The following is a 26,863-nucleotide window of genomic DNA, read 5'->3' as shown; positions in this document are numbered from 1 at the left end:
AATTTACTCAAGACAATTCTAAAACTCAAAATAAAAACAGAATAAATATGATTTCTTCAAAAATAAATAAGTGAATATTTTTTATATTATAAATAAAATAAAAGATCCAAAAATAAAAAGACAATATTTACATGGGCTTGAATACTTTTGAAATTCACACTATAGATGAATAGTGACTTTTCTACATTTTTAGTACTTTAGTGGTTAAAATTTAAATAAAATAATAATAATTTTTTATTTTCAAGTTTATCTACTAAAATTATTTTAAAAATAAAATAGAAATAAAATTATTTATTTTTTAAAAATAATTTAATACACTAAAAAGGAAATCAATAATTTTTATTATTTTTTATAAACTCAAATAAAGTAAAATTACTCATTTTTAAAAGCTCGAATAGAATTAAATTAACAATTTTTTTTTTCAAAGTTTTAAACATTTTCTGTAACAAGTTAAATATAATATAATTTAGTTTAAGAAAAAATCAATATCATTACTTATAAGAAAATTAAAAATTTATATATCCTCACACCCAAAAAAATCTAGATTTTTGATACCATTCACATATAGGACATAAAAACATTTCTAAAACATCAAAAGATGATTCGTCTATGAATCAAAATTATAATTATTGTCTAATAAAGCATAAAATTGAAAACAAAAATTGAACACAACAACACAAAAATTGAATTTGAAAATAAATTATGTATTGAAAATATACTTTGATCATAATGAGTTGTTGATTACAAATTGGCTTGTTGATAATAAAGGTATTTAATTACAAATGATAAGATTTTTAAATGAAGAGGGATTACGAAAAGTTAAGAGAGATTTTTGGAACACTCTAGCTAACTCTAGTTTGCCTCTTTTCGCCTTAGCCTTGTGATGAATTTCATCTCTCTATTTATAGAGAAATTTAATGGACTTAAAACTTGTTGGAATCCACAAGATTAAAACTTGTTGAAATCCATAATAATATTTGGACAGTTGGATGTTTTGATGAAGATAATTTCTTCTTGTTGACATATGGTATTTGAGAAGAGTGCAAATAGAGTGAATTCATTTTTAAAAGAAAATATAAGAAAATTTGAAAATGATAAAGGACTTTTGCAAAACTGAATTTTTTTTAATGTTGTCTTCAGTGATGAGATTATAATTAAAAGAACTATAAAACTCAGAATCTAGATATCTGACAATCATTTATTTTACTAATGACGAATTTGTTTTTTGAGACTTAGGTGGTGTTTGTTTTTTTACTTAATTCTAAATAGAACCTTAATACTTAATAGTATTAAATATTAGGTTGTTTATTTTTGTAGTATTTTATTTTTATTAAGTATTAAAAAGTAAAAAAAAATCATTGTGTTATTTTTTCTATTTAGAGAAAGCCACATATTTTGGCTTTTTCTATTTAGTAAAAAATTTGTAATAAGTCATGAAAAAGTAAAAAAACAAACAACCTAAATTCTAAAACTAAATGGTTTTCAGCAAAAAGCCAAAAAAACAAACACCACCTTAGTTTGTTGTATGAATCAATAATATATCAATAATAATTATAATTATTCTTATATATTGAATTTAGTATATAAAATTAATTAATATTATAATACATATATTTATAATAGTTTTATTATTTAAATATATTAGTAGTTAAAATATTATTAAAAAAATAAGAAAACCCATGGAATCAATTTTTCTGAATAAGGTCTTAACATAATAACATTTCGCATCTTAAAATTTTAAAAAATAATAATAATAAAAAACGAAGAGGAAAGAACAATGGGATTTGAAAAAAATGGGAAGCGCTTTAAGACTTAAAAGAGAACAAAAAAGTTGAACACAGAGAGCAGAGAGGGAGGGAAAGTTCCAAGTTTCAACATGGTGTAATTGGAATTTCAGTCCCACGAGACTCACGACACCCATGGCATGCAACACCGAAAAACACAATGCTCTTCATATGATAACGATTTCTGTAACCGCCTTCTCCATTTAAAGCTCGAGCATTCCGCTCTTCTCTTCGCGTCTAACCCCTTGGCCTTTGGCCGCATCCCGCCGTCCAAGGTAATTTCCATTTTATTTATAATTTTCTTTTATTGTTTGTTTGTTCTCTTTATTGTTTCATGATTTCAACTGGCCTTTTCAGTATTTGGTGATTAGCCCAAATCTGCAGGCCATGTTTGTTTTGCTTGGTTGAAGTTGTACTTTGTGTTTATTTTTAGCTTTGGGTACAAATTTCGGAAAAAGAATGCTTATATATTTGTGTGATTTTCCGGGCGTTTTTGGTGTGGAAGAAATAGAATAGAGAAAATGAGGAGCGGGTAGGGCTTTTGGAGATGTCTTTTTCTGGAGTTTGCTTGGTTTTTCTTTAGCCTATCTCCACTAGGATTCAAGGTTACGTTGAGTGGCATAATTGGTGGTGCGTCTTCAGGGGTGATTTTTAGGGGTAATATTTTATTTTAATATTCCTTTCTATTATCGGGTAATCCATGCTTATGTGATCTTGTTAAGTTTGTTTCATTTCCTCTGTTCTGTTCTTCTATGGTTTCATCAAGCATTTTGCAGGCGGCAATGCTATGTTTTTTAAAATTATAGACCATGCCATTATATTGGACAGAGGGACCATTTAAAGATTCTATGGAAGCATAAGAATCAAACTAGAAATTGATGAGACAAATGATTGAAGTACTAGCAATACATAAAAATTGATATAAAGTTTTAGGAATTGTTATATAAACAATAATGCATCTGAGTCAAAACCTTATTAAAAGAAAATAATCTTAATAAATAGATGATGTGTGGGGGACAATCTTTGGAAGGATCTTATATTTCAAAATTAGATGTCATAAGTTAATTTTGTGAAATGCAAATTACTTTGCACATTATGAGAAGATAAATGTAAATAAAATTGGTTGACTCTACAAATTTCTTTAATTTATCCTATAAAAAGTTGTTAGATGAGATATTATAAGAACATTAGAAATATTTATAATACCGTGACAATGTTGAAATATCAAGGATATCACAGAGAAAGATGTTTCCCACATTTTTTTGGTGATAACTAAATGAGATGTTTTGAAATTAGCACATTTTCTAATAAGTAAATGAGATGTTTTGAAGTGAACACCAAAAGGGTATGCAACCCATGTAGTTGAGATGTATATAAGAAATAAAGAATTTTTTTTGATAGGTAAAGGAAAATTTCATTAAAAGCCAAAGAGGCTAAAGAGTATACACGGAGTATACCAGGGAACAAAAGAACAAAAAGCAACAAGGCAACAAGCCTGTCCCTTACTTGGTAGCTAACTAGTCTACAAAATCAATCAAAGAGAAAGTGTGTTCCTCTATATACACCTTAGCCCAATTCACAAAAGTGTACAAAAAAATAGATTTAATTTCTTGGTCATTCCTCTCAACATCGTCGAAGGCCCTCCTATTCCTTTCTTTCCAAATGGTCCACAACAAGCAGATGGGGGCAACTCTCCAAGCTTTCTCCCTTTTCTTGCCCACAAAAGAACCATGCCATCCCAAGAGGTTCCTCCTAACAGAGGAGTGCATCACCCATTGCACCCCAAAAAGGGAGAAGATCAGAAGCCATAACATTCTAGCCTTCTCACAAAACAAAAGAAGGTGATTTGTGGTTTCCTCTTCATTTTTGCACAGCTAACACCTGTTGGGGATGTTCCAACCACTTCTCTTTAGGCAATCAATGGTGAGTAGCTTGCTCCAAGCCGCCTTCCAACCAAAGAAGCTACCCTAATTGGAACCCTAGGCGTTGAGATAACTCTATTTGGGAAAGGAGGTCTAGTGCCCTTTGAGAACGAGTCATAAAAAGACTTGACTGAGAAAGTCCCATTCTTGTTCTCTCTCCACCAAAGCAAGTCATCCACTCCTCTTCTAATGGTCAAAGGATGAAGCTTACTTAACAAGCTTTCTACTTCCCCCACCTCCCAATCATTTAGGTGTCTATTAAAACGTAGCCCCCAATTGCCCCCAACTCCATCCTCCTCCCAAGCCTTAGCAACCCATCCTTCTTTGTTGACTGCTAAGTTAAACAAGTTTGGGAAAGCATCTTCTAGAGATTGATTTTCACACCACAAGTCCTTCCAAAATTTCACTCTACTACCATCCCCTATGATGAAACGGGAGTGAGTTCTAATGTTCTCCCAACCATTTATGATGGCCTTCCAAACCCCCACACCATAACGGTCTCTTAACCTTTGGAACACTACCCCCCCTCTTGAATGCTGTACTTTCCAGTGATAATTTGCTTCCATAGGGGGTCATTCTCATTAGCAAATCTCCACAACCACTTCCCAAGTAAGGCCTTATTAAAGGCAGCTAGGCTGTGGATGCCCAGGCCTCCATCATTTTTAGCAGCACAAATAATCTTCCAACTCACCAAGTGAGGTCTATTCTCTAAGGCGCCTCCGCCCCATAAAAAATCCCTTTGAATCTTTTCGAGCCTTGCACTCACTTTCTTGGGAATCGCAAAGAGAAAAATAAAGTAGGTTGGGAGGCTAGAGAGGGTGCTTTTTAGCAAGATAAGTCGGCCACCTTTGGAGAGATATTGCCTTTTCCATAGAGACAATCTTTGTCTGAATCTTTCTTCCACTACATCCCACACCCTAGTGGATTTGTAAGGGGCCCCAAGGGGGAGACCTAGGTAGGAGGTGGGTAAACTCCCAATCTTACAACCCAAGACCGGGGCAAAAGTCTCCATAGGAACGCCTTCACCCACTGGGATGGCCTCACTTTTGCTCAAGTTAACTTTTAACTCTAAAATCGCCTCAAACCACATAAAAGTCCAGCTAAGATATTGCAACTGTTTTGCATTAACGTCACAAAAAATCAAGGTATCATCAACAAACAAGAGATGGGACACAATCAGCCCTCTCTTCCTCTTCCTCCCACTTTAAACCCGGAAATAAAGCCACCATTTCTTGCACTTGACAGCAGTTGACTAAGAGCTTCCATGGCCAAAAGGAAAAGATAGGGGGAATGGGGGTCATCCTGTCTCAATCCCCTAGAGCTACGAAAGAAGCCCGAAGGGCTCCCATTGATGAAGATTGAGAAGGTAGCTGTAGAGCAACACCATTTCATCCAATTGATCCATCTATGCCCAAATCCCATCTTAGACATCACAACCATAAGAAAGTCCCAATTGACATGGTCAAATGCCTTCTCAATATCCATCTTAAGGAGGAGGCCCGGCGTGTTGTCTTTCAATCTAGAATCAAGGGCCTCGCTAGCAATTAGAGCAATGTTTAGAATCTGTCTCCCTTAGATGAAAGCTTGCTGAGAATCAGAAATCACCTTCCCCATCACCAATTTCAACCTATTAGTAAGGACCTTGACAAGCAATTTGTACACACTCCCTACCAGGTTGATTGGCCTGAAATCTCTTAGGTCTTCGGCTCCTTCCTTTTTAGGAATGAGCACAAGAAACGTGGAATTTAAGCTTCTCTAGAAGGTCCCATGGAGATAAAACTTTCTAAAAAGCCCCAAAATATCTGATTTAACAACATCCCAACAAAACAACCAAAAGGCCATTGTGAAACCGTCTGGGCCTGGGGCTTTATCACCGCAACAGCTACTCAAGGCTGCAAAAATTTCTTTCTCAGAAAACATCACCTCTAGGTTGCTGGCCGAATCTTCCCCCAGCATCTTAAAGTTTAGGCCATTAATACTTGGCCTCCAATCCCCTGATTCTGAGAAGAGGGATTGCTAGGCTTTGCAAACTCCTTCTTTGATTGCTTCATTAGAAGAGAAAGACACCTCATTCACTCTAAATTTTGACAGAAAGTTCCTTTTTGCCCTATCATTGGCCATTTTGTGGAAGTACTTGGTATTTTTATTACCTTCTCTTAACCAAATTTGTCTTGACTTCTGTCTCCAAGAAGTTTCTTCCAGAAAGGCCCATTTCTTGTAGTCCTTAAGAGCTAGCCTTTTAGCCTTAGGCTCCCCAGGAATAAGAGAATTCTCATTCTCCTTGGCCTCCCAATTTTGCAGGCGGGAGAAGGCCTCTGCTCTATTGTATGAGACATTACCTACCACCTTCCTGTTCTATTTCTTCGAATCCTTCTTGAGCGCTTTTAGTTTCTTAGCAATGCAGTGACTACTATAACCTTCAACAAAGTAACCATTCCACCAACTCCTTACTAGGTCTCTGAAACCTTCAATCTTCAGCCACATATTTTTAAAATGGAAAGGGCTTTTTCCTGATGAGAAGCCTCCAGCTTCTAGGACTATGGGGCTGTGATCAGAAACCAGACGATGGAGAGCGGACTGAGTAATGGCAGAAAAGTGGTCCTCCCAGTGGTCCGAAATCAAGAAGCGATCCAATCTAGAGGCAACCTGAGAATTCAAACCCCCTATCCAAGTGAAAGGGCCTCCAGTCAGAGGAAAATCCCTCAGCCCCAAATCCCTTATCACCTCTGAAAATCTCCTCATTTCAGCCGTGAGTCTTGGGGCATTCCTTCTTTCCTCTGGGAATCCTACAGCGTTAAAGTCCCCTCCTATGCACCAAGGGTCCTCCCAAAGACCATAAATGACTCCTAGCTCCTCCCAAAAATCTTCCTTCTCACTACCAATCATTGGCCCATACACTCTAGAGAAAATCCAAGTAAAACCATTAGCACAGTTTCTGAAATGAATAGAGATGGAGTACCCTCCACTTTCCACCTCCAACTTCTCCAAGACTCTATTATCCCAAAATAGAAGAAGGCCTCCTACTGCACCCCTAGCATCCACTGATGCCCAATTAAGAAATCTTCCTACACCCACATAGTTCACCATTTGCACTGACATTTCTTTCACCTTCGTCTCCATTAGGCAAACTAAATCTGGTTTCTTGTTCCTCACCACACCCTTGATCAACTTTCTTTTCTCAATATCATTAAGCCCCCGAACATTCCAACAAAGGATTTTAATTCTCATTAATCAACTGGAATCAACTCCAAGGAGCTCTGGCCGGTTCTTTTAGCTAGCCCTGATGTCCCCCCATAACTAACTGAGCATTCCAATGGCCATCCAAAACATCAATTAAGTTAAGCTATTGGATCATTTAGACAAAAAATTCATACAAAATATTTTTAGTAATGATTCTGACTAATTGAAACCACTGAAGATTCTATCATTGTGTCATTCCAAATACACCAATATAAGCATTGTGGAACTTACTCATGAAAGATTCTTTTATTGTGACCATTCCAAATATACGAAAATAAGCTAGTAGGTCTTCAAGTTAAACATCCCTTTTATTAGAAAAAAGTTAAACTTTCCTTGCCCCTTTACCCATAATCTCTTCCCACCAACTAATCAAAATATCCTTAATTAAGTTAGACGCACTCAAGGGATATAGAAAATGAGAATTATAAAGACTATAGACTCCGTGCAATCCTACAATAGATAAGTAAATGATTGATTAGTTGTTCTTCTTGTTTATACAAACAACAATAATTGGCTAATATTGTACCCTCTTGCATAAGATGGTTCAAAGTAAAAATGTTCTTCCTAACTACTTTGCAAGCAAAGAAACCTAGGGTGAGGGATGAAGGGAGGGTGGTATTGGTTTGATTAGGTGTGGTTTTAGGTTTGAGAGACAAGTGCTCCCCAAATTCTTCTTTGAGGGGGAGAGATACGATGCTCCTAACTCAAAGTCTTAAAGTATGATTCCTTAGAGAATCTTTCATTTTTAATGTATTTTCATACCACTTTTTCCTTCGTACTTGTATGCATAATCTACAAAACAAAAATAAGGGAAAGAGATACTATGATGTGAACTCAAAACTCTACATTATGATTTTATAGAGAATCTTCCATTTTTAATAGACTTCCAATCACATTTTGTATACAAGACAAAAGATTCCAAGATTCTTAATCTCAAACCATGACGTTTTTTTTATAGACATTGGATAAATGTTTAGATTCCTAATTTAAATTTTCCCTAAATTAACTCTTATTAGCGTATGTCTTATGTGGAAACATAGTTTTAAAAGGCACAACCATACCCTAGTTATTGCACTTCACTTGCCAAGACATGCGACTTATTGAAGAGGGGCAATTGTTGACTTACTCTTCCTTTTTAAACACCTTTATTATTGAAATTTCTAATTTTATGTTAAAATTTATATAATTTTATTATTTTGTTAATGAATGCTTCTTTTAAATATTTGCAATCTTAAACTTTTTATTGATTGAATTAGATTTTGAATCATATTTTATAAAATTGACATGCATCCGGTGTTATATCTTACTTCACTTAGGAGCACACCTTTCACTTAAGCTATAGAAGACTTTTGTGGTTTAAGTGCGCCTTTTGCCTTTTAGAATTATGTGTGGAAAAAAATGATATTATTCACTACATTTATGACAAAATGATACATTATTTACAATCCTACAAAATTAGAAAAATAAATTACACAAAGAAAGGTGACTAATTCCTAGAAATCTCTTCCTAACAAGGCCAATAAAAAAAGAGGAAGAAATCATTTTCCATATGAATTAGAAAAAATAAAACAGGAAATATACAATTATACAATCTCGGAAATCAAGAAATTATACAACCACATACTCCAAAATAAAAAAAAATAAAAAAAATCGGGGAATTAATTCCCTAATATTTTGAATTAAATATTAGAAGTTACAAGTTAATTCCTTAGTGTCATCAATTGGATTAGTCAACACTTCCCCTTAAATTGGTGAATAGATGTAAGCCATTCCTAGCTTGCTAGTTATCTTCTAAAATAAGTGACTTGATAGAATCTTTGTTAAGATATCAACAAGTTGCCTATCTATTGAATGTAAGGAATGTAAATCAATTCCCTATCTAGCTTTTATTTGATAAAGTGTCGATCCACTTCAACATGTTTTATATGGTCATATTGAATTGGAAGTTTAACAATATTGATTGTTGATTTATCATCATCTATAACTTCATAGTTTCCTTCCACTTCACTCCTAGATCACTAAGAATTCTTTTTAGCTAAAGTAGTTCATAAATTCCTTGTGCCATGGTTTTGAACTCTGCTTATGCATTGGACCTGGCAACTATAACTTGTTTTTTACTTGTTGCTGAATTTCCTCCAAGAACAGTACAATTTCTGAAGGTTGATCTATGGTCTACTACTAATTTGACTTGGTTTGCTTTAGTGTAGGATTTCAAACTTATAGCCTTTTATTTTTCTTGAAGAGTATTCCCTTGCCTAAAGTGGATTCAAGTACCGCAGAATTGTGTACAGCTAAGTCTCTTTAGGGGAGTGCATAAATTGACTTACTACACACATTGCGTAGGCTATATTAGGTCTCGTGTGAGATGAATAGATGAGTCTCCTAACTAGCCTGTAGTAAGTCTCCTAACTAACCTCTTGTAAGTCCCCTTGTAATGTTTCTCCAAGCTTATGATTTTGTTCAATAGGTGTGTCAACAAGTTTACATTCGAGCATCTTGATTTCTTTGAGAAGATCAAGCATATACTTCAACTAGCCTCTAGTAACTTCCTTGTCTATGACTGTATCTTCTAATGCTTCTTTAATCTTATGATTTTGTTCTTTTTGAGAAGATCAAGAATACACTTTCGTTAGAAAAATAAAAAGACTATTTCTTAAATGAGCCACTTCAATTGCTAAGAAATAATTAAACTTCCCAAGTCTTTTATCTCAAATTCTCTAGCCAACCATTTCTTAAGTTTATCCAATTATTAAATATCATCCCTTGTCACAATTATATCATCCACATAAATAATTAAGGTTGTAATTATACCAGTTGTTGACCATTTGGTAAAAAGAGTATGAATCACCTGGCTGTATGAAAACTTTTAGTTTCCCATAACTTTAGCAAATCTCCTAAACCATGCTCCAAGAGATTGTTTTCAGCCATACAATGTCTGTCACAATTTGGATACTGGAGTTGTGTCTACTGAAATTTATGTAGGCACCATCCTGGGTTCTTATTTCTTTTTTATTTTTTATTTTTTATTTTTTTATGGGACATGATCCTGGCTTATGCAAAGTTAATAGGGATGGGTTGTTGTGAAGGTGGAGATTCTGGCTATGCTGGAAAGGTTGGGGGATTAGTATAGTGGAAGGTTATGCTTCAGTGGTCATTTAGTAGGTCAGGAAAAGGGTTATGGATGGATCTATGGAGATGCACCCTTTGGAGGTGGAGGATTATAGCCTGCTTTGATTTCACGAGTGTTGTAGGAAGCTACCAAGGAATTGGACTTTTAGGTGAAAAGAGGATTTGTTCCCCTAGTAAGGATTTGTGTATGTTTATGAGGGGTTCTCTGCTTTTGCTTTATTTATTTATTTTTATTTTTTATTTACAATGATGTATAGGCTTTTCTTTTCTCTTTCCTTTTGAAAGACTCATTGTCTTGATTGTTCTATCTATCATTTCATGGGAGCTTTCGAAACATCAATAAACTATTGTTTTTTGAAAAATGTTGAGTGAATTAACAGTAACCATGTTAGAATAATTAGCTCTTCTAAAATGATTGGAAGTGTTATTTATTTTTGTAGTTTTAAGTTTGTTATTCTTGGTGTTCTAGTGCTAATTTTTGTCTGTAGTGTTTTGTTGGTCTAGTGGGATTGCCCATCTCCCTTTCTTTTCTTAATAAAGCCTATCATTCATAAAAAAACAAATAGGAGGAAAGGGGTGGAGAAAGATTTGTCAAGAACTGATTATAAAATCTTTATTTTTTTATTTCTTTACTTTTTCTTTTTAATTTCTTCTTTTGTGAAGTCGATTCTAAATATCGAAATCTACCTGTTCTGGTGATATATTTTGTTTGACAGGTCACAGGTCACAGGTCAGCATGGACGGGCATGAGCATCTACCTTTTAAAGTTGGGCAATTGGCTGAAGCTAAATCTTTTCTTCAAGGTTTTCGTGGTGCATGGTTCCGATGCAAGGTATCTATATTATGCTCACTAAAGTTTGATATTCTGCGAGTCTTTGTTCTGAAACTATATGTTATACTATGACATTATCAATACAGAAGTTCAAATTTTGTCTGTCTAAGTTATTTATTTATTTGTTTATTTATTTTATGTACATGTAACCAAGTTCTTATGGCTAACAAAACTAGAAACAAAAACTAAGATGCAGCTCAGTCTATTTCTATTTTTACTTCTTTATTATTATTTCTGCCTCGTGTTGTTTCCATAGTGTTACACTAAGTCCTACTCGTTGCCTATGGAAAAAAAATTAACACACAAAAAAAAGAAGGCGTGTAATTGTAACACAAAAAAAATGTGAAGTGTATTTATAAATATTTGAGCCCTTAAGAATTGAGGAAGAAGGCAAGGATTTTGATCAGTGGAGAAATAGAAAGAAAAAAAAGTTCGGTGGAGGCAGCATATGATGTGGTTTTTCGTTTTTATTCATTAGTTCTCATCTGAGCAGTAAATAGGAAGTTCCAAGGAGAGTTTGTTTTGGATCTTATTAAAAGAGTAAAGTTGCCTTATATGGCTAGCTTGGTGCAATGGAGACCAATGAATGCATGTGTAACTTGTAAGGAGTGATTTCATTCAAGTTAAAGATGCTTTATGGTCAAGATGCCCCATAAGAACTTTAATTGAGGCAGTGAGGGAAGAATAAGGTTTAAGAAAAGATAGAGTTTAGTGATAAAAGGAATTCATGTTGTTAACTCCTGGCGGTTGGGATTTAAGGCTTTGTTATGTTTGCACCTCCTTGTTACAAATTTTATCCTGACATGTACTTATTTTGTTGAATCTGTGCCCTTGCCCATCACTTTTGTTTTTTGAGGCATGTTGGACCTGGTAACTTATGACATGGCTAACAAGGGACAAGATATTGAAAATGAGCTTTTTTATTTTTCATTGAATCTGTGCCCTTGCCCACTGCTTTTGTTTTATGAGGCATGTTGGACTTGGTAACTTATGATGTAGCTAACAAGGGACAAGATATTGAAAATGAGTTTTCATTAGAAACATTCTATTCATTGATATGAATTTTAAGTACAAGCAAAGGATTGAGAAATCCTTTGAAAATACAGAGGATGATAAAAGAAAGAGGAGGATTGAAACTGGGCTTATTGAGAGAGTACATATGGGTTTTATCATTTTTCAACTGTTCTCTTTCTCTAATGTGCTGCCACCTCCATCATTTGATTTTTCTCTAGGACTTCTTTTCCCATGTCAAGCCCCAATTCACATTCTTATATTCTCATTTGCTTTACTGAACTAAATCAGATCTAGATTGCACCTGCTTTTACCAGTCACCAAGCCCTAATGCAATGTGGCCTGTCCTTGTAGGATGCCTAGCGTCATAGTGGTTTTTGTTTAATGAAAGATCTAATTTATTCTCTCATTTTTTATTTTTCTCTCATTTTTATGTTTGAGATTGTAGTTGTTTCTTTGTTTGTTTTATTGCTGGTAATTTGATATGGAGATAATCTTTTGCTGACATCAGAATTTTTTTCCCTTATTATGTCAATGTTTTTCATCAGATAAAGGAGATCAGCTTGAGAAAAGGTCATATTGGCCATGTCTTGGAATATATCGATTTTCCTGATGAAAGTAAGTATGCTATATGTTTTTGTCTTCTCTAGTTGTTGCTTGGCATTGATGAATTATCTTTTATGGGTTATACTTGCAATAAATTTAGCAAAGCCTAATGATTTGTCTTATATAGGTTATACTTGCTTTAGATTTATCAAAGCATGATATATGGTACTTGGATTATTTTAGCACATAAAATTCTGCTGCCATATAGTTGATGGATTTAATATTGAACTGTTAAAAAGTCTTATGCTTGTGCTTGCTTAAAGTAAATTATAGTTAGTGAGCAGAAAAAAGGTGGAAAATTTAGTGCTTGGTTGGATACACTTCTTATTTTCTATTTTTAAAAATAGAAATTAGTAATAACTTCTATATAAAATATAGTAAATCTTATATAAAAAATATGTCCTTAAAAATTACTTTTAAAATTTGAGGTAGTTAAAATTTTTTAATATCTTAATTTTTAAGTAGTTTTTAAGAATCATTAGCTTTTAAAGATAAGTCCTAAAGAGTTCTTGTATTTTATATAAGAGTTACTATCATTTTCTGTTTTTAAAAATAGAGAAAGAAGTATATTCAAATAACAACTTAATAGTTTCCTTTAAAATACTTGATTAATATAAAAGGCAGTGGTTTTTTCCTTCCTAAAATTATATTGATAGGACTACTTGGATGGGTGAGTACTATACTCTTGATTCTATTTATGTGAAATATTATCATTTTTAGTGTTGATTAATGTGCACATTTCTTTTTAATGCATCTGTGCAGAATTAAATTGGACAAAGTTATATCAGAAACCCCCAGTTTCTAAGAGCAAGTTGAAGGAGAAAAAGAGGCAATTGATGGTACGTCCTTGCTTTCCATCCATCTATCATGTAAGTCAAAAGCCAGACATCAATACGATCGCAAAAGTGATGGTTTTAGTCAATGATGTCTGGAAGGTGGGGGACGAGGTAGATTGGTGGACTGATGGTTGTTATTGGTCTGGAAGAGTGACACAACTATTGGGTTATGACAAAGTTAGGGTAATATTTCTTAGCTAATCCAGTTGTTTGGCTTGAAAATGGAGTATGTTGATGTGAGCTTATTATTATGATTGTTCCCTACGTCTTAGATATGGTTGAATTTTTATTTTTTTTCTCAAACTTTTGTAGAAGATTCTATGCTATTTGTCATATGGACTACTATATACAAATTCTATCATTTAGTATAATTTCTCAGTCTTGGTTGCATTGACTTCGATAAATCTTCTTAGTGCTTTCTTTCATTTATGTATAGTAATTACTTTGGGAAAGTCATCTTATGCTTTGTCAAGGCAAACATAGACAATTTAGATATTCTCTCTCTTTTTGTGACCTTTCAATCAAATATTTACAAGAGAGGTAATTATGATAATTTACCTTCCTAAAGTGTATTAAATCCAATAATATGTTGTCCTTGTCTTTTTCTAAATGAGACTTAAAGTCTTAATGTGGCTTAGGGCTTTTGTATAATAATTTAGAATTGGCATTTATGTCACTTTGCAAGGAAAAGAAATTGTAGTACCTGGTTTTGTGCAAATTCTACATATGTTTTTGTTTTCTCTTACAAAATTGTATAATATGTCACATATATACAATGGGAGCAATGTAGGAAACAAGATTTACTGCTATAAAATCCAAAATAAAAATTACAAAATCAAGGAGAAAAATTTATATAAAAACAAGAAACTAGGCAAACTAGGAAACTATCTAAATATGGTCTACCAATGAGCTTAGAATGAAGTAGGAATAGGCTGGGGTTCAAGATGATATCTTTGAGGAATAGGCCCCTCCTAGGCATAAGGTTATATTGAGCATTTATAGGACACACTCCAACAATTGGGAGGCCAACAGTTAAGTTAGGTGGTCACATTGTTGCCATTGGAAGGCCATTACTAAGGCTTTATTTGAGAAGTGTTTTTGAAAACAATTTTGAGAACAATTTTTGAAATCCATTTCGTGATGTTTTGTAGAACAAAAGTCTGTTTGAGAATCTAAAATGTTTTTAGCCTATTTTCCATTTTTTTAAATATTTAAAAATAAAATAAAATAATGTAGTGTTTTTTATTTTTACGAACAAAAACCTATTTTTTGTTCTTTGGTTGTCAATTGCGTTTTCCTGTTTTTTGTTCTAGAGAACAGAAAATTGTTCTTAGAAACAGTTACCAAACATGGCCTAAACTATTTGGAGCATTTTCTGTTGTGGTCTGCAAGCTTCCACTATTATGTCCGACAAACTTGTTGCATTTCCGCCAATTTTGTGGCTTGCCATGTAGTTTCCAATAGGTGTTCTTTGTATGTCTCATTTTATGTCAATACTCATGCAATAGGTTTTCTTTTTCATCTCTGTTCTTATTTGCTTTTTTCTGCCCACTTGCCAAAACAGAAGCATCTGAAGCAGTAGAAATCAAGATTAAATTCTCAATATTTAGTTCTCCCATCATCACCCTTCTTCCAATTCATTCCTTCTAACTAATGTTTTAAAAGGTTAAAGGCGGTCTTGAGGCGTTTTGCCTAAATGAGGTGAAACATAAGCCTCAATTTAAACAAATAAATAATGAAAAATTATCAAAAAAAAAAAAAAAAAAAATACTCATAAAGTCACAATGAAATTGAAGAATTAAAAAGACATAAACTTCATAATGCTAAAATTAATTATTTTTCATTGTTAATAATTTTAATTTAGTTCCTTTTTCTAACATAAAATTTAGTTTTGTCACATGGTTTTACCAAATAATTTTCAATATTACTATTACCATCATTAGGATCCTTGAAGAAATATAATTATATTCAATTGTTATGTTATCCTCCCCAATGGTGTTAATATCCACCCATTCTTCTTCTTCGTCTACCAATTGTAGTGGTATCTTTTTATTTATTAATAATTAGATTATATATAAGATCAACCACTAGGACAATCAACAATTCACTTATTCTTCCCAATCTCTCTTTTTCCCTTCCATTTAAAATGTTAATTGAAAGTCAAGTAAACCCTTATTTTGTAAAAGGTTTAACCAAGTAGGAACCTAATACAAAATTCATGAAATTTATAATAGGAGTCTACAAAAACAATAGATGATAAAATCCGTTAAAACTCATTGAATTGAGACTTAAGCCTTTTATAAAATATATACCAAAAGCCCATATAGGCTGAAAACCCTTTGGATATTTGAGGTTTAGGTCGAAAACCCTTTGGATTTGAGGTTGAGGCCTCAACAACCTTTTTATAGCCTCAAAGCTATAAACCTCGAATGGGTGAGGCTTAAGCCTCAATTACCCTAACCGAGGCTGTAGCCTCAAGGCTAATTTGTAGAGCCTTACCTTGAGGCGAGTCTCGAGGTGTAAGCGTCAATAGCATTTTAAAACATGGCTTCTGACAAAGGTATAGACCTGTCTAAGTATCAGAAGAGGTTCTTTGTTGAGAACTTGTCCATATACTTCATCTAATATGATTTTAAACCAGCTAGAAATTCAAAGACTTGTTCTTTTTTCTGCATCTCCTTGGGCTTGTTAGCATCAGTTCTCCATTCCAATCTCCATAATAGAAATTCAACTCTTCCCATAACTAATTCATCATATTATAGTATGCAGTTGCTACATTTCCACCATTTGTTCTCATGTGTGTGACATTTAAGATCATACAATTGAGTTGCATTTCCCAAATGTGAATAGGTCTCTATAGCAACCACCCACAATTCTCCAGTGGATAAGAAAAGAAAGACCTGGCTAATGCGTAGATCCACTGAGCTCATCATCCCAATCTTCATATGCAAGATCATTTGTGTTTGGTTCTCACAATGAGCCATCCAGGTATCCAATCTTCGCTTTTGCTTTCATAGAAATCTTAACAAATTGTGACCATTGCGGGAAATTTTGTTGATTTACGTTATAAGTGGGGGGTTATACGTACAAAAGGATTGTCTGTAAGACCTTGAGTTTGAGATTGACTGGTGGCTAGGTCAAAGCTAACATCCAGAGTGATTTCTAACATTCTTCTATTAAATAATAATTAAGTTAGAGAAATATCAAACTCATGTGTCAGAAATGATGAAGGTGAAACCAAACACAGGCCCATCTCGGTAATGAAGGCCACCCGATAGGGTTAACAGTGGTGCAGAGAACCACACCTATGATTTACATGGGAAAAAACCCAACTGTTGGCAAGAGGTTACCCATATATCCTAAGTGTCCTTTGATATCATGTTGTGCCAATTCTGAATATATTTTTATTTTCTCTTATAAAATTGTAAAATATATCATTTACATAAAACAATGGGAACAACCTAGGAAAGGAAGATTTACAGCTATACAATTCCTAAATCATAATTCGGAAATCAAGGAGAAAAACTTGTTTCTAGGGCATTTATATTTTACCAATCAGCCTAGAATCAAGTAAATCAAAACTAGAGGTTGACATTCCACAAGTTTAACTACCTAACCAACAGATTTTAGCAATCCGTCCAATATGGCATTCATGTTTTATAGCAATTCTAAAACTTAGTTACATAACATAATGATACAAGACAGCATTACATAACATAATGATATAAGCCCTTGGCCTGAATGTTTGTTCTCTATGTATGGGCAGTGGAGAGCTGATAAATCACATATTTTTACATTGTGTCGCGACTTTGGAGTTATGGCACAAACTATTCATACTAGCTAGTTTGGTCTGGGTTCCTCCTAGATGTGTTAGTTACATGTTGACTATTTCTTTTAGGGGTTTGGGGAACACTCCTAGAGGCAAAGTGATATGGTAAATCACTCGTCTTTCATTGATTTGGATAGTTTGGAGGGAAAGAAACACAAGGATCTTTGAGGACAAGTGCAAGTCAACCAAAATGATATGAGATCTAGTCTACTTCTATTCATCATTTTAGGCTTCTACTACTACAGCTGCCCAAGGCATTTCTCTCAACATAATTCAACTTGATTGGATATCTTTAAGTAGATTCAAAGGGTTAAAATAGCAATATTGAGTTGTTTTGATGTATTTTAGGGACTTTTACTTTTCCTCTCTTTTGATTAGTTTTTGTATTGTAGGGAAGAATTTCTCATCCTTCTTTTATACCTTAATTTTTAATGAAAATGTGTTTGTTTTTTACCAAAAGAGAGAGAGAGAGAGAAATGAAAAGATGACAAACTTTTGAAAATATTATTAAATAAATGACCATGATATTGATAGAATTTTGCCACCACTCTCTATCTCTCTGTGAATGATGTTGCATATTCTTTTGCCCTAATCTAGAAATACCAGAAAACTGTTAACATATATAGAAACATCGTCTAGAAAATGATTGTTATTTGAAATAAAGCTGCTGAAATGGATTACAGTCTATACAAGAATAGATAGAATAAAAAATGGATGCACTTTAATGAAAGTGAAAGAGACCAATTAAGGACAAGATAAGGCAAAGTCATTTACTATGGTCTGGTATGCAAGGTGGTGAATGCTTTTCATAAGGATAGTGTTATATGATTTGGTGAAGAATATGTACTTGAGATAGAGCTGAATGGTGAGGAAGAATTTACAACTGGCCTCAAGTAATCCCAAAGCTTTTTTGAGTTGGTTTGAGTTGAACTTTGCTGTAATTGTACAAGTTTTATGTCAAAATAGAAAAAATAGATTCATGCTTAAAAAAACCACCATAAGTAGTCAAGGAGAATGGTTCTATGTAAAATAGAAAAGGTGAAGCACTATGAAAGTACATTATAAATGGATTAGAAACTATACTTGTTTTCTATTTGGTAAAAGTAAGTAAATATTCAAAAGAAGGAAGGGAAATCCTTCCTAAGTAAATAAATAAAATGAAAAAGAAGATGCATAAGAGTATAAAAGGAAAAATGGAAAATCCAAAGTCCTTGTAGTAATCTTTTACTTTTCACACATAAGGAAACAAAGCATCAAAACTCAAAAGAAGCATGAAATCCCTACAAAATCAACTAGAGAAGAGGCTTCTATCTTCACATTATATTAGAATAAGGTAAATAACCATACAAAAGAAGAAAGGATCAGAAATCCTTCAGAAAATGTAAAAAAATGTACAAGCGTATTAAAAGAAAAAGGAAAAACAGAAGTCTTTGGTGGAAAAAGTCTTTGGCATTGGAGGAGAGCATCAAAACTCAGAGGAGCATGAGATCCCCAACAAATTCTACAAGAGAATGGGTCCCTCTCTTGACCAGCCTATTCATGTATTCTGATCTAAGCTTTTGTGAGAAAGAGCAACCTATTCACCTACGAAGATCCACAATCATCTACTTCAATGATTATATCTCTAATAGATTGATGACATCATGCTTAATTGCAACTATGCAATCTCAAGGAAAGCTATTATTTCTACCTCAATAGCTAGCCAAACCTGATTCTCTTTGAAAAGCTCGAATGTTCACCCTTACGATTTTGAGTATGTCCTCTAATACTTATATCATCCTTAGTACCTATGAAGCATCATCAAAATTAAACTTCAAAACACTGATTGGCGAAGGAACCCACAAAGCCTGTATGTCCACTTTCCTAATAGGGAGGCATACTGAACTTCATTCTTGCAAAATGGTGCTAAAGGAAACTCCTTGGAACTGCATTGATCTCCTTGCTAAGTGACATCCAAAGTACACAATTAGGAATTAATCACTTTCTTTACAGTAACCTGTTGTTGATGTGTAAAAAAACCAACAAGAAAGACTATGTTAGATGAAAATGGAGATTTCTAGATAGACTTTGCTTGGATGGTGCCTATGTTGAGTCTAGTGATCAAAGGATAAACCAAAATACTTTATAGAGTAATATATTCTGTTTTTATACATAGGAGTATAGGATGCATCTGTCTATTTGCAACATTATGCATGATGCTTACAACTGATAAAAATGCTTGAGGAAAAGTTCTTTGCTATGTACAGCTTATTTTTTATCTTTTCTTGCTTTTCTAGATTGACTTGCTGCCGCCTCCTGATGGTGAAGGCTTGTCATATGAAGTTTTCTGCAACGACCTACGACCATCTTTAGATTGGTCTCCATCATATGGTTGGAGAGTACCCATTCCTACGGTGGGTTCCTTGTACTCCTTCATTTGCATCTTTTTTCTGTTCTTCTTTTCATGTAGAATCAGTATTATTTTATCTTAGAACCAATCCATTGTTTGGATATAGCTTCAAGGATAGAATGAGACAATTACACTATTACTGTTAACTAATACTAGGGGGGAACATTTTACCACAAAAAATGTGTTTTGAAACTCAAAATTTTTCTTTTATTGCGTAGCTTTTTCGTCCCATTTTTTGTTATCAAAACTGTGCGAGTCTCAGGCATACGGTCTATTTTATTTGTCTCTGTTTACTTCTGATCTGTGTATTTTTATCCTGGTTGGACTTGATCAACTGTTCACATGTTTTACATTTATATATCATTTGATTCTAATCCCTTTGTTCTGATAACAAAAAAAAAATCTTTTTGTTGGAGTATTGAAAGGTAATTAATGACATAGTATCTCATTGCTTGGGTTTTTTGGTTGGGTCATAGGAACCTGGTAGACTGTGTGTAAATTCGATCTTGAGGATGGGTTAGGAATTGAGGTCCCTTTGAGGAATAAGGCTCTACTTGCTCAGTGGCTGGTGATGGTTTCCAATTGAACATAATTCTTTGAGGCACTTTGTCAATAAAAGTAAATATAAGTTGCAGATAAATGGATAGGATGCCAACTTAAGGCTACTGGTCTTTCTCATCGTTTTCCTTGGAAACCCATTTCTCAGCACTTCACTCTGTTTTCTCTTCATGTTAGATACATGTTAGAAATGGTTCAAGAATATATTTCTAGGAAAGCCTGTTGGTAACTGGATCAATCTTACACCCCCCCGCAACCAAAGAAATTCTTCTATGGCTATCATTTACTCAAGTCATGCCCCTCTTTTTCTCAGTTGGAGATTCAATTTTTTTGGAGAAATTCATTATAGAGAAATTACTAAATTTGCTTCCCTATCCAATATTTGAACTTGTTCCTTTTCTAATTTTGATTCTGATGAAACATGTGGGCACTAGATAGAGAAGGCATGTTTATTTCTAGATCTTTGCTTTAATTCCTTACGTCTAGTGTAAATCCAACTGCTTTTCTTCTGGTTAAATTTATTAGGAAGACAAAAGCTCCCTTTAAGATTAAAACCTTGTGGTTAATAGCCATTAAGAAGGTGAAGACAAAGTATTTGCTTCAAATTCAAAGGCATTACAAGGCCATCAGCCTTGAAAGATGTGTTTTATTTGTGGTCAATGGAGAATTAGTTGACTATCTATTTCTTCATTCCTATGTTTCTTTTCAGCTATTGTTGAGCCTTATTTTCCTGTTAAGTTTTCATTGGGCAACCCCTAAGGGTACTGGTAGTCTTTCGGTAACTCTTTTGATGGATTTGGTAGGGTTGAAAGAGGCACAATACCATGACCAAGTGTTCCCCTTGCTTTGTTATGGGTGATTTGGCTGGAAAGGGAAACAGGACATGTGAGGATTAGGAGTAGGTGGGTGATACATGGGGTAGATTCAAGCTTCTATAATCACCTTTGGTATTTTTGACCAAATAATTTTCAGGAATTCTGCTGAGTCTCATCTCTTTAGCTTTTTCGGATAAGTGAAGATGGAAGATGTTTACGCTTACCATCACTTTGAACCTATAAAAAAAAAGAGATGGAAGATGTTTAGTGTTAGTGGGCTAATCCTCCCATAGAGAAGCTTAAGCTCAAGTCATGGCTGTGCTTTGGGGAAACTGGATTGATTTGGCATTGGGGATGTTTTTACAAACTATCGGGTTAGGTGGTGCATGCTTTCTTCAAACTCACAGGATTCAGGATGGCCATTGAATTTGAAAGGCTTACATAGCAGACATTAGGAATCTCTACTGGAAGAGAATTTATAGTAGTTATTTCATGTGTTTGTTTGGCAAGGGGAGGACCTTGGTGGCTCTCTTATTCATTCAAGAGGATATGGTCCTTGGTGAGGTGGTTCATGTTCGAATACCCATATTATTCAAATTTGTGGGCAATAGGTTGACTATGAAGGGCATGACTTAGAGGGTTCTTACCCCTCTGATTGGAAACTTGTACCTTATATATCTTGGATTGAACTTCAATAGTTTGAGAGTTACTTTAGTAATTTAATTATTACACTTTAATACAATGATTCCTTTTTATCACTTTATTGAGGTAAACAATAATTGTTTTTATACTTTACACTCTAGTATTTCACTGTTGCACATTGAAGGTTAATACAAAAGTGTTTTTGATGGATTATCATCACATATTCATTTTAAAAAATGCATCTGATAACTTTTTGTCTGATGGATAAATCAACAATGCACCTTATAGTAATTATTTTTGCTCTATTGTCATTTTTTTGCTTATGAAACTCAATTTCATGACTCCAGTGGACATCTATGATTCTTCTATTCTCATTTGGCTCGGATACCTTAATCTCATGTGTAGATGCTTCTTCTTTTCATTGCTTAATTGTTTGCACTCTTTGGTGGCTGCAGGAGAGTGAAACTGGCCGCTGTTGTGCTCGATTAGTTAAGCCAGTGTATTACGGTGAGATTAGCTCCAGGATCTTACTTCTGCATTTTTTTTTTTAAGAAATAATTCCCTTCCACAATCTAGTTTTATTTATCTTCATTAGTTTTTACCTAGTTTGACTAGTGAGTGGGCTTTCTAAAACTGAATAAAATAAACCGTGGGCTATAAAAAGACACACAACTTGTTCTTGGAATTATTCTACTTTCTTGATAAACTTTGACATGAGCTCAAATCTCTATAGTTCTATGTAAAGGGTTTCAGAGAATGTGACAACTGACATTAAAGACATGGCTTTGTCACATTGTTAATTACTTCATGGGGAAGCTATTCCTGAATGCTGCCTTTCACTTTTCCTTATCTTTGCTTTCCAATCCTTTTATGTGGTTATATTTTGATATGAACGTTCAATTTGGATCAGAGATAAAGGTAGGTCATGTGCAATCGGTCCTGTTAATGTTGTAACTTATGTGGAGAACTAGTTACAGCTTCAAATTATACACCTGTTATCTGTGTTTATAGCAGTCAGTCTACTGTGAAAATGAGGATGGATACCCTTGAAAGATTGTATGCCGTGCAAGGCCCTTTTGGTGATGCATGGAGTTGTTGTGATTGGCAAAAGTTATCATCGTTTGTGATCAATGTTGACAACTAGTAAATTATTTTCAAAGGAATGCTGGTGAATCCAATTTTTCAATAAATAAGTATTTCGTTAAACTACATCTTTGTTTATAAGCAAGGATCCGATCCTTGGTATCATTTGCAACTTGATTATTTACGATGTGTGAGAAGGTGTAAACTTTTTAGTCAAGTTGAAACAGCTATGGAGGATATTATATGTTGAATTAATTTTGTTACCAAGTGAGGATCAAACTGGTTTTGTCCATGTTACTTGGTAACAACATGAATTCAATATGATCAGAGCTAACGAACAAAAATGTATAAAATCGTGTGTAGGATTCATCACTCAACCACATGTAAAAAGCTCAAAGAATCATGCAAAAAACAAAATCCTGATAAAAAAAGCTCATAATGTTGTAAGAATCATGTGGAAGTTTTAGTTTGTTGGTTGACTTGTAGATGAAATGATGGAACTAAAATAATACCTGGTTTTCTAAACATTTACTCTTTATAGGTCTGTCATTTTGATGCATTATTATGCTCATGTTACTTTTTGATCTTAGATATATACTTCTACCATAATGTATTTTTTGAAATAAAAGTTAGTCATGATCACTATCTTTAGCTAGCTCTGTCTCTGTTTTTCCTGTTTTCCCTTCTATGTTACTTTTGATTTTAGATAGTTACATGATTTCATAAATGAGCTTTACTTTTCCTGACATTGGAATCATTGTTGTTGCAGTTCCTGCTGAAAGTGAAGGAAGAACAGATTCACAGGGTAGGGCTGGGTCATCACTTAAGTGCAACCCATCCTTCTCTTCTCATATTTCAGATTACTCGTCGCCACCTCCTGATGGATCAGAGCATTCTCCAGAAAAGGAAATGACTGAGCAACCTCTGAACATTGCTGACTCCAGAAAGAGGAAGCAGACACTCAAAACAAAAATGGACCTGCACAAAGGGGATGTGGGCATTAGAAAAACCAGTTCCTCAGATAGTGTTTCAAGTTCACACATTGGAGATACTTCAGAAGAAATGACCAATGGTGGAATAGACCGATGCAGTAATAGTGGGTCCTCAAAAAAGATGGAAACTGATGGAAGCATTGCTTTGAATTCCATGCACTCTGACACACTAGATGCTGCAATTTTGGATCTGGAGGAACTTGCAAACAAGGTTAAATGGGTTAAGGGCATACTTGATCATGGCATTCCTTTGCCAAATGCTCTGCGGCCTCCATGGAGGTTTCTGGAACACCATGCACCTTCCACACCTAAATGAGTTCTTCAAAAGAAGGTACTTTATATTGCACACACACAAAGATCTGCCTAATTTCACTTATTGATACAAACTTAATCATCTTGAGACCTTATATTTGACCAAGTGAATAGAAATCATGTTGTCGAACATGTGGTTAGGGCCATAATAAAGTTTGTGCAGAGCTTTGGCAAAAAGACTGCACTTGGTTTGACTGCTGGAAACTAAAGCGGTATGTATGTTTCAGGGAGTGGTTAGGAGTATGGGGTGTTGTTGTTTTGGGGTTGGGGTGCTTTGGATGCCAGGGATTCTGCAGGGGCCATTGTGGTATTATGGGATGAGGATCTTGGAATTATTGGACCAGAAGTGGATGCTTTTTCGATGTCATGTCATTTTAGATGTTCTGGCAATGCCTCTGTGTGGGTTCTTTCTGGTGTCTATGGGCCTCTTAGCTTCATTTTGGGGGTTATGGGATGAATTGTGATCAATTGGAGGTGACCCTGTTGTTGATTCCTTCCCTCAAAAAAGGAATAACTGTTCAGGGATTATGCTGCTATTAAAGGCTTTTCATTTTTTCTAGAGGAAATCAATTTGATGGACTTACTAGGTGATGTGCTTTTATCTGGGTAGAAGGTTAGGGAGGCTTTTCAACCCTAGGCTTGCCCTCCTTGATTGTTGCATTTTGTGCTCTTCTAAAACCCTATTTAGATTTGAAAAATATGGCTTGATGGGTGAGTATTGAGCACGGTCGGAGATTGGTAGGTTAACTACAGATTTTCACACATCTCTAAGTCTATTATTTCCAGAAAGATGATGGCCCAGATTGAAGTTCTTGGAAGAGCAATAGGGAACTATTTAGGATGTGGCTGTTCTAAAGATCAATCTCTTGAGCAGATCAAATTTTAGGATGGGGAGATTTTTGGGGGAATCTTTTGGTGGAATATCTAGCCGCGTTGGAGGAGTTTCACTATATGAATTTGGAGGAGACATGTTGGAGGCAGAAGTTAAAGTCCTCTGGTTTCAGGAAAGGGATTGGAGACTAGGGGTCTGTTTGGGAACATTTTTGAAAACTGTTATCAAAAAACAGTTTTCAAAAATAGTTATCTGATGTTTTCTAAAACAAAGGTCTATTTGGGGACTTGAAATGTTTTCAACTTGTTTTCTACGTGTCCAAATATTATTCAATTTTTTAAAAAAAATAAATTTTATATATAATGCTTTATTTTTAATGATTCTTCATATTTGTTACATTATATGTTAAAACAACTCTCAGAAAACAACTAAAAACAATTAAAATATGTTTTCTGTTTTCTAATTGTCAAATTATTTTCTATTTTCCTTTTCTTTTTGTTCTAAAAAACAGAAAACTGTTTTGGAGAATAGTTAACAAACAAGTCTTAGATTTTTTTGTGCACTTGCTAATGCTCATGGAGAGGTAATTTCATTAGTCAATATAGATTGGGCTTAGCTTTCTGATGGTCAAGAGGGCAAGGTGATGGATTTTCTGAGGGACTTCCATGTTTCTGTTTATTTTCTGGAGAAGTTTTAATGCCCCACTTTTTGTTGTGTTGCTTTTGGAAAAAAGAGGTGTATAGGATATAAAAGACTAGACCTGTCCTGGCAAACAGGTTTCAGAATGTGATTAGAAAATGCTCTGATTCTCAGTTTGCTTCTGTGAATGGCAGCTAGATTTCTAGTGCAGTTTTGACTGCTACTGAGGTGATTTGGCTCTGGGTTCACGAATTCAAAGGCTAAGCCAGCCTGCAAGTTGGACATAAAGAAGGCTTAGGATCATGTAAACTGATTTTTTTATTGTGGTATTTAAACATGTAGTAGTGGCTTCCACCATGTACAGTTTGATGATAAAAAATCTTCAACTGGTGTGGATGGGAAAACGCATTGGTCATATGGTCTGACCACGAGTTGATGAAGATAGACATGATAAATTAAAACCTTTTTTCCTTTTCATATAAGTTTGCCTATCAGAATATTACCATCCATAATTTTTTTGTTTATACTATTTCATCAGGTGAAATGTGTGTACTCTGCTTCTATATACGACTTTTCGGTGGTTATTCCCAAAGTCAGTCAGAGTTCCTCTCTTAATCTGGCATGGTGCAAAAATGCAGAAAAGACCGGTGAAGAATATGGAGCATGGCCCCTATGCGTGTTTTGGTGCTTATGGAAGACGAGCCTCCACATCAAGTGTTGAAAGACTTTTTCCTGAAACATTTTTTGATTGGGCGACGATCCCTTGGGGGTTTGACCTTTCCTTGATTGCGCCCCCTTATTTTTGTTAGGCGCTTTTAATCAATGTTTTTGCCTGCCAAGTCATATCTTTTAATGTGCATAAACTTGTTGCATATCCCTATTCAGTGCGGCCACTTGCTGCTGCTCTGCTGGTAGACAAATAAGAAAGGGTACAAAAAATTACTAAAAAAAGGTTCATTACTTTATCGGCTGTTAGTTAGCTTTTTACATTGAAGCTTAGATTATTAAATTTATAAGTTTGTGTATGCTATGGTCTAACAATGCTTGTTTAATCCATTTCTCTTGCTTGAGAGCTCCCCTGTGCACTTACTTGTAACGTACCCAGCACCCACCATGTTTGTCAGCCATTAGAGCGCCTTGCCTGGCTCGGAACTTCTTCACTACGGGAATCGATACGTGTTAACGACATTGTTGGTGGTTCATGCCGTCTCCTAACTCCACCTTTGTAGTAGTAACATTGGGTTTCTCACATAAGCATGTTGTCCCTTTTCCCATTTTTTTTTCTCAAGTAATATTCATGGTTAAAGTTAGGAAAACTCTTTCTAATAGTATTTTGATAATAACAGAGTCTTCGAAAGCCATCTCTCTCTCTCTCTCTCTCCATTTGTGAAAAAAATATAAAAGAGGGTGAG

General features: G+C 34.5%; 2 protein-coding genes across 5 annotated transcripts; one reads left to right on the top strand and one right to left on the bottom strand.

Moving 5' to 3' along the window:
* Window positions 1–1,789: 1,789 nt before the first annotated feature.
* LOC100254457 (uncharacterized) lies at window positions 1,790–26,416 on the top strand. Of its 4 annotated transcripts, XM_019219779.2 has the most exons (9): window positions 1,807–2,059; window positions 10,792–10,907; window positions 12,467–12,536; window positions 13,287–13,363; window positions 13,460–13,543; window positions 19,466–19,582; window positions 22,049–22,100; window positions 23,446–23,999; window positions 25,990–26,416. In XM_019219779.2, the coding sequence occupies exons 2-8, from the start codon at window positions 10,812–10,814 to the stop codon at window positions 23,982–23,984; spliced, it is 1,035 nt and encodes a 344-aa protein (XP_019075324.1). In that variant the 5' UTR covers window positions 1,807–2,059; window positions 10,792–10,811; the 3' UTR covers window positions 23,985–23,999; window positions 25,990–26,416. The 4 variants fall into 4 exon arrangements, with proteins under 4 accessions (XP_010650016.1, XP_059592875.1, XP_019075324.1 ...); XM_010651714.3 differs by having other exon boundaries at window positions 1,790–2,059; window positions 13,287–13,543; XM_002280465.4 differs by having other exon boundaries at window positions 10,799–10,907; window positions 13,287–13,543.
* On the bottom strand, window positions 6,062–6,934 carry LOC132253749 (uncharacterized). The gene has a single exon (XM_059736676.1). It carries the CDS (start codon window positions 6,932–6,934, stop codon window positions 6,062–6,064), a length of 873 nt encoding a protein of 290 aa, XP_059592659.1.
* Window positions 26,417–26,863: the final 447 nt, after the last annotated feature.

The sequence above is a fragment of the Vitis vinifera genome, chromosome 5, assembly GCF_030704535.1.
Source record: "Vitis vinifera cultivar Pinot Noir 40024 chromosome 5, ASM3070453v1".
In the NCBI taxonomy this organism is placed as follows: domain Eukaryota; kingdom Viridiplantae; phylum Streptophyta; class Magnoliopsida; order Vitales; family Vitaceae; genus Vitis; species Vitis vinifera.
This window is presented reverse-complemented; position numbering and strand designations above follow the sequence as displayed.

Coding starts and splice junctions, on each gene's coding strand:
- LOC132253749 (XM_059736676.1), bottom strand. CDS start 6,934: ATGAGAATTAAAATCCTTTGTTGGAATGTTCGGGGGCTTAATGATATT.
- LOC100254457 (XM_010651714.3), top strand. CDS start 10,812: ATGGACGGGCATGAGCATCTACCTTTTAAAGTTGGGCAATTGGCTGAA. Junction 19,583..22,048: donor GGAGAGTACCCATTCCTACG/GTGGGTTCCTTG, acceptor TGGTGGCTGCAG/GAGAGTGAAACTGGCCGCTG. Junction 22,101..23,445: donor AGTTAAGCCAGTGTATTACG/GTGAGATTAGCT, acceptor TTGTTGTTGCAG/TTCCTGCTGAAAGTGAAGGA.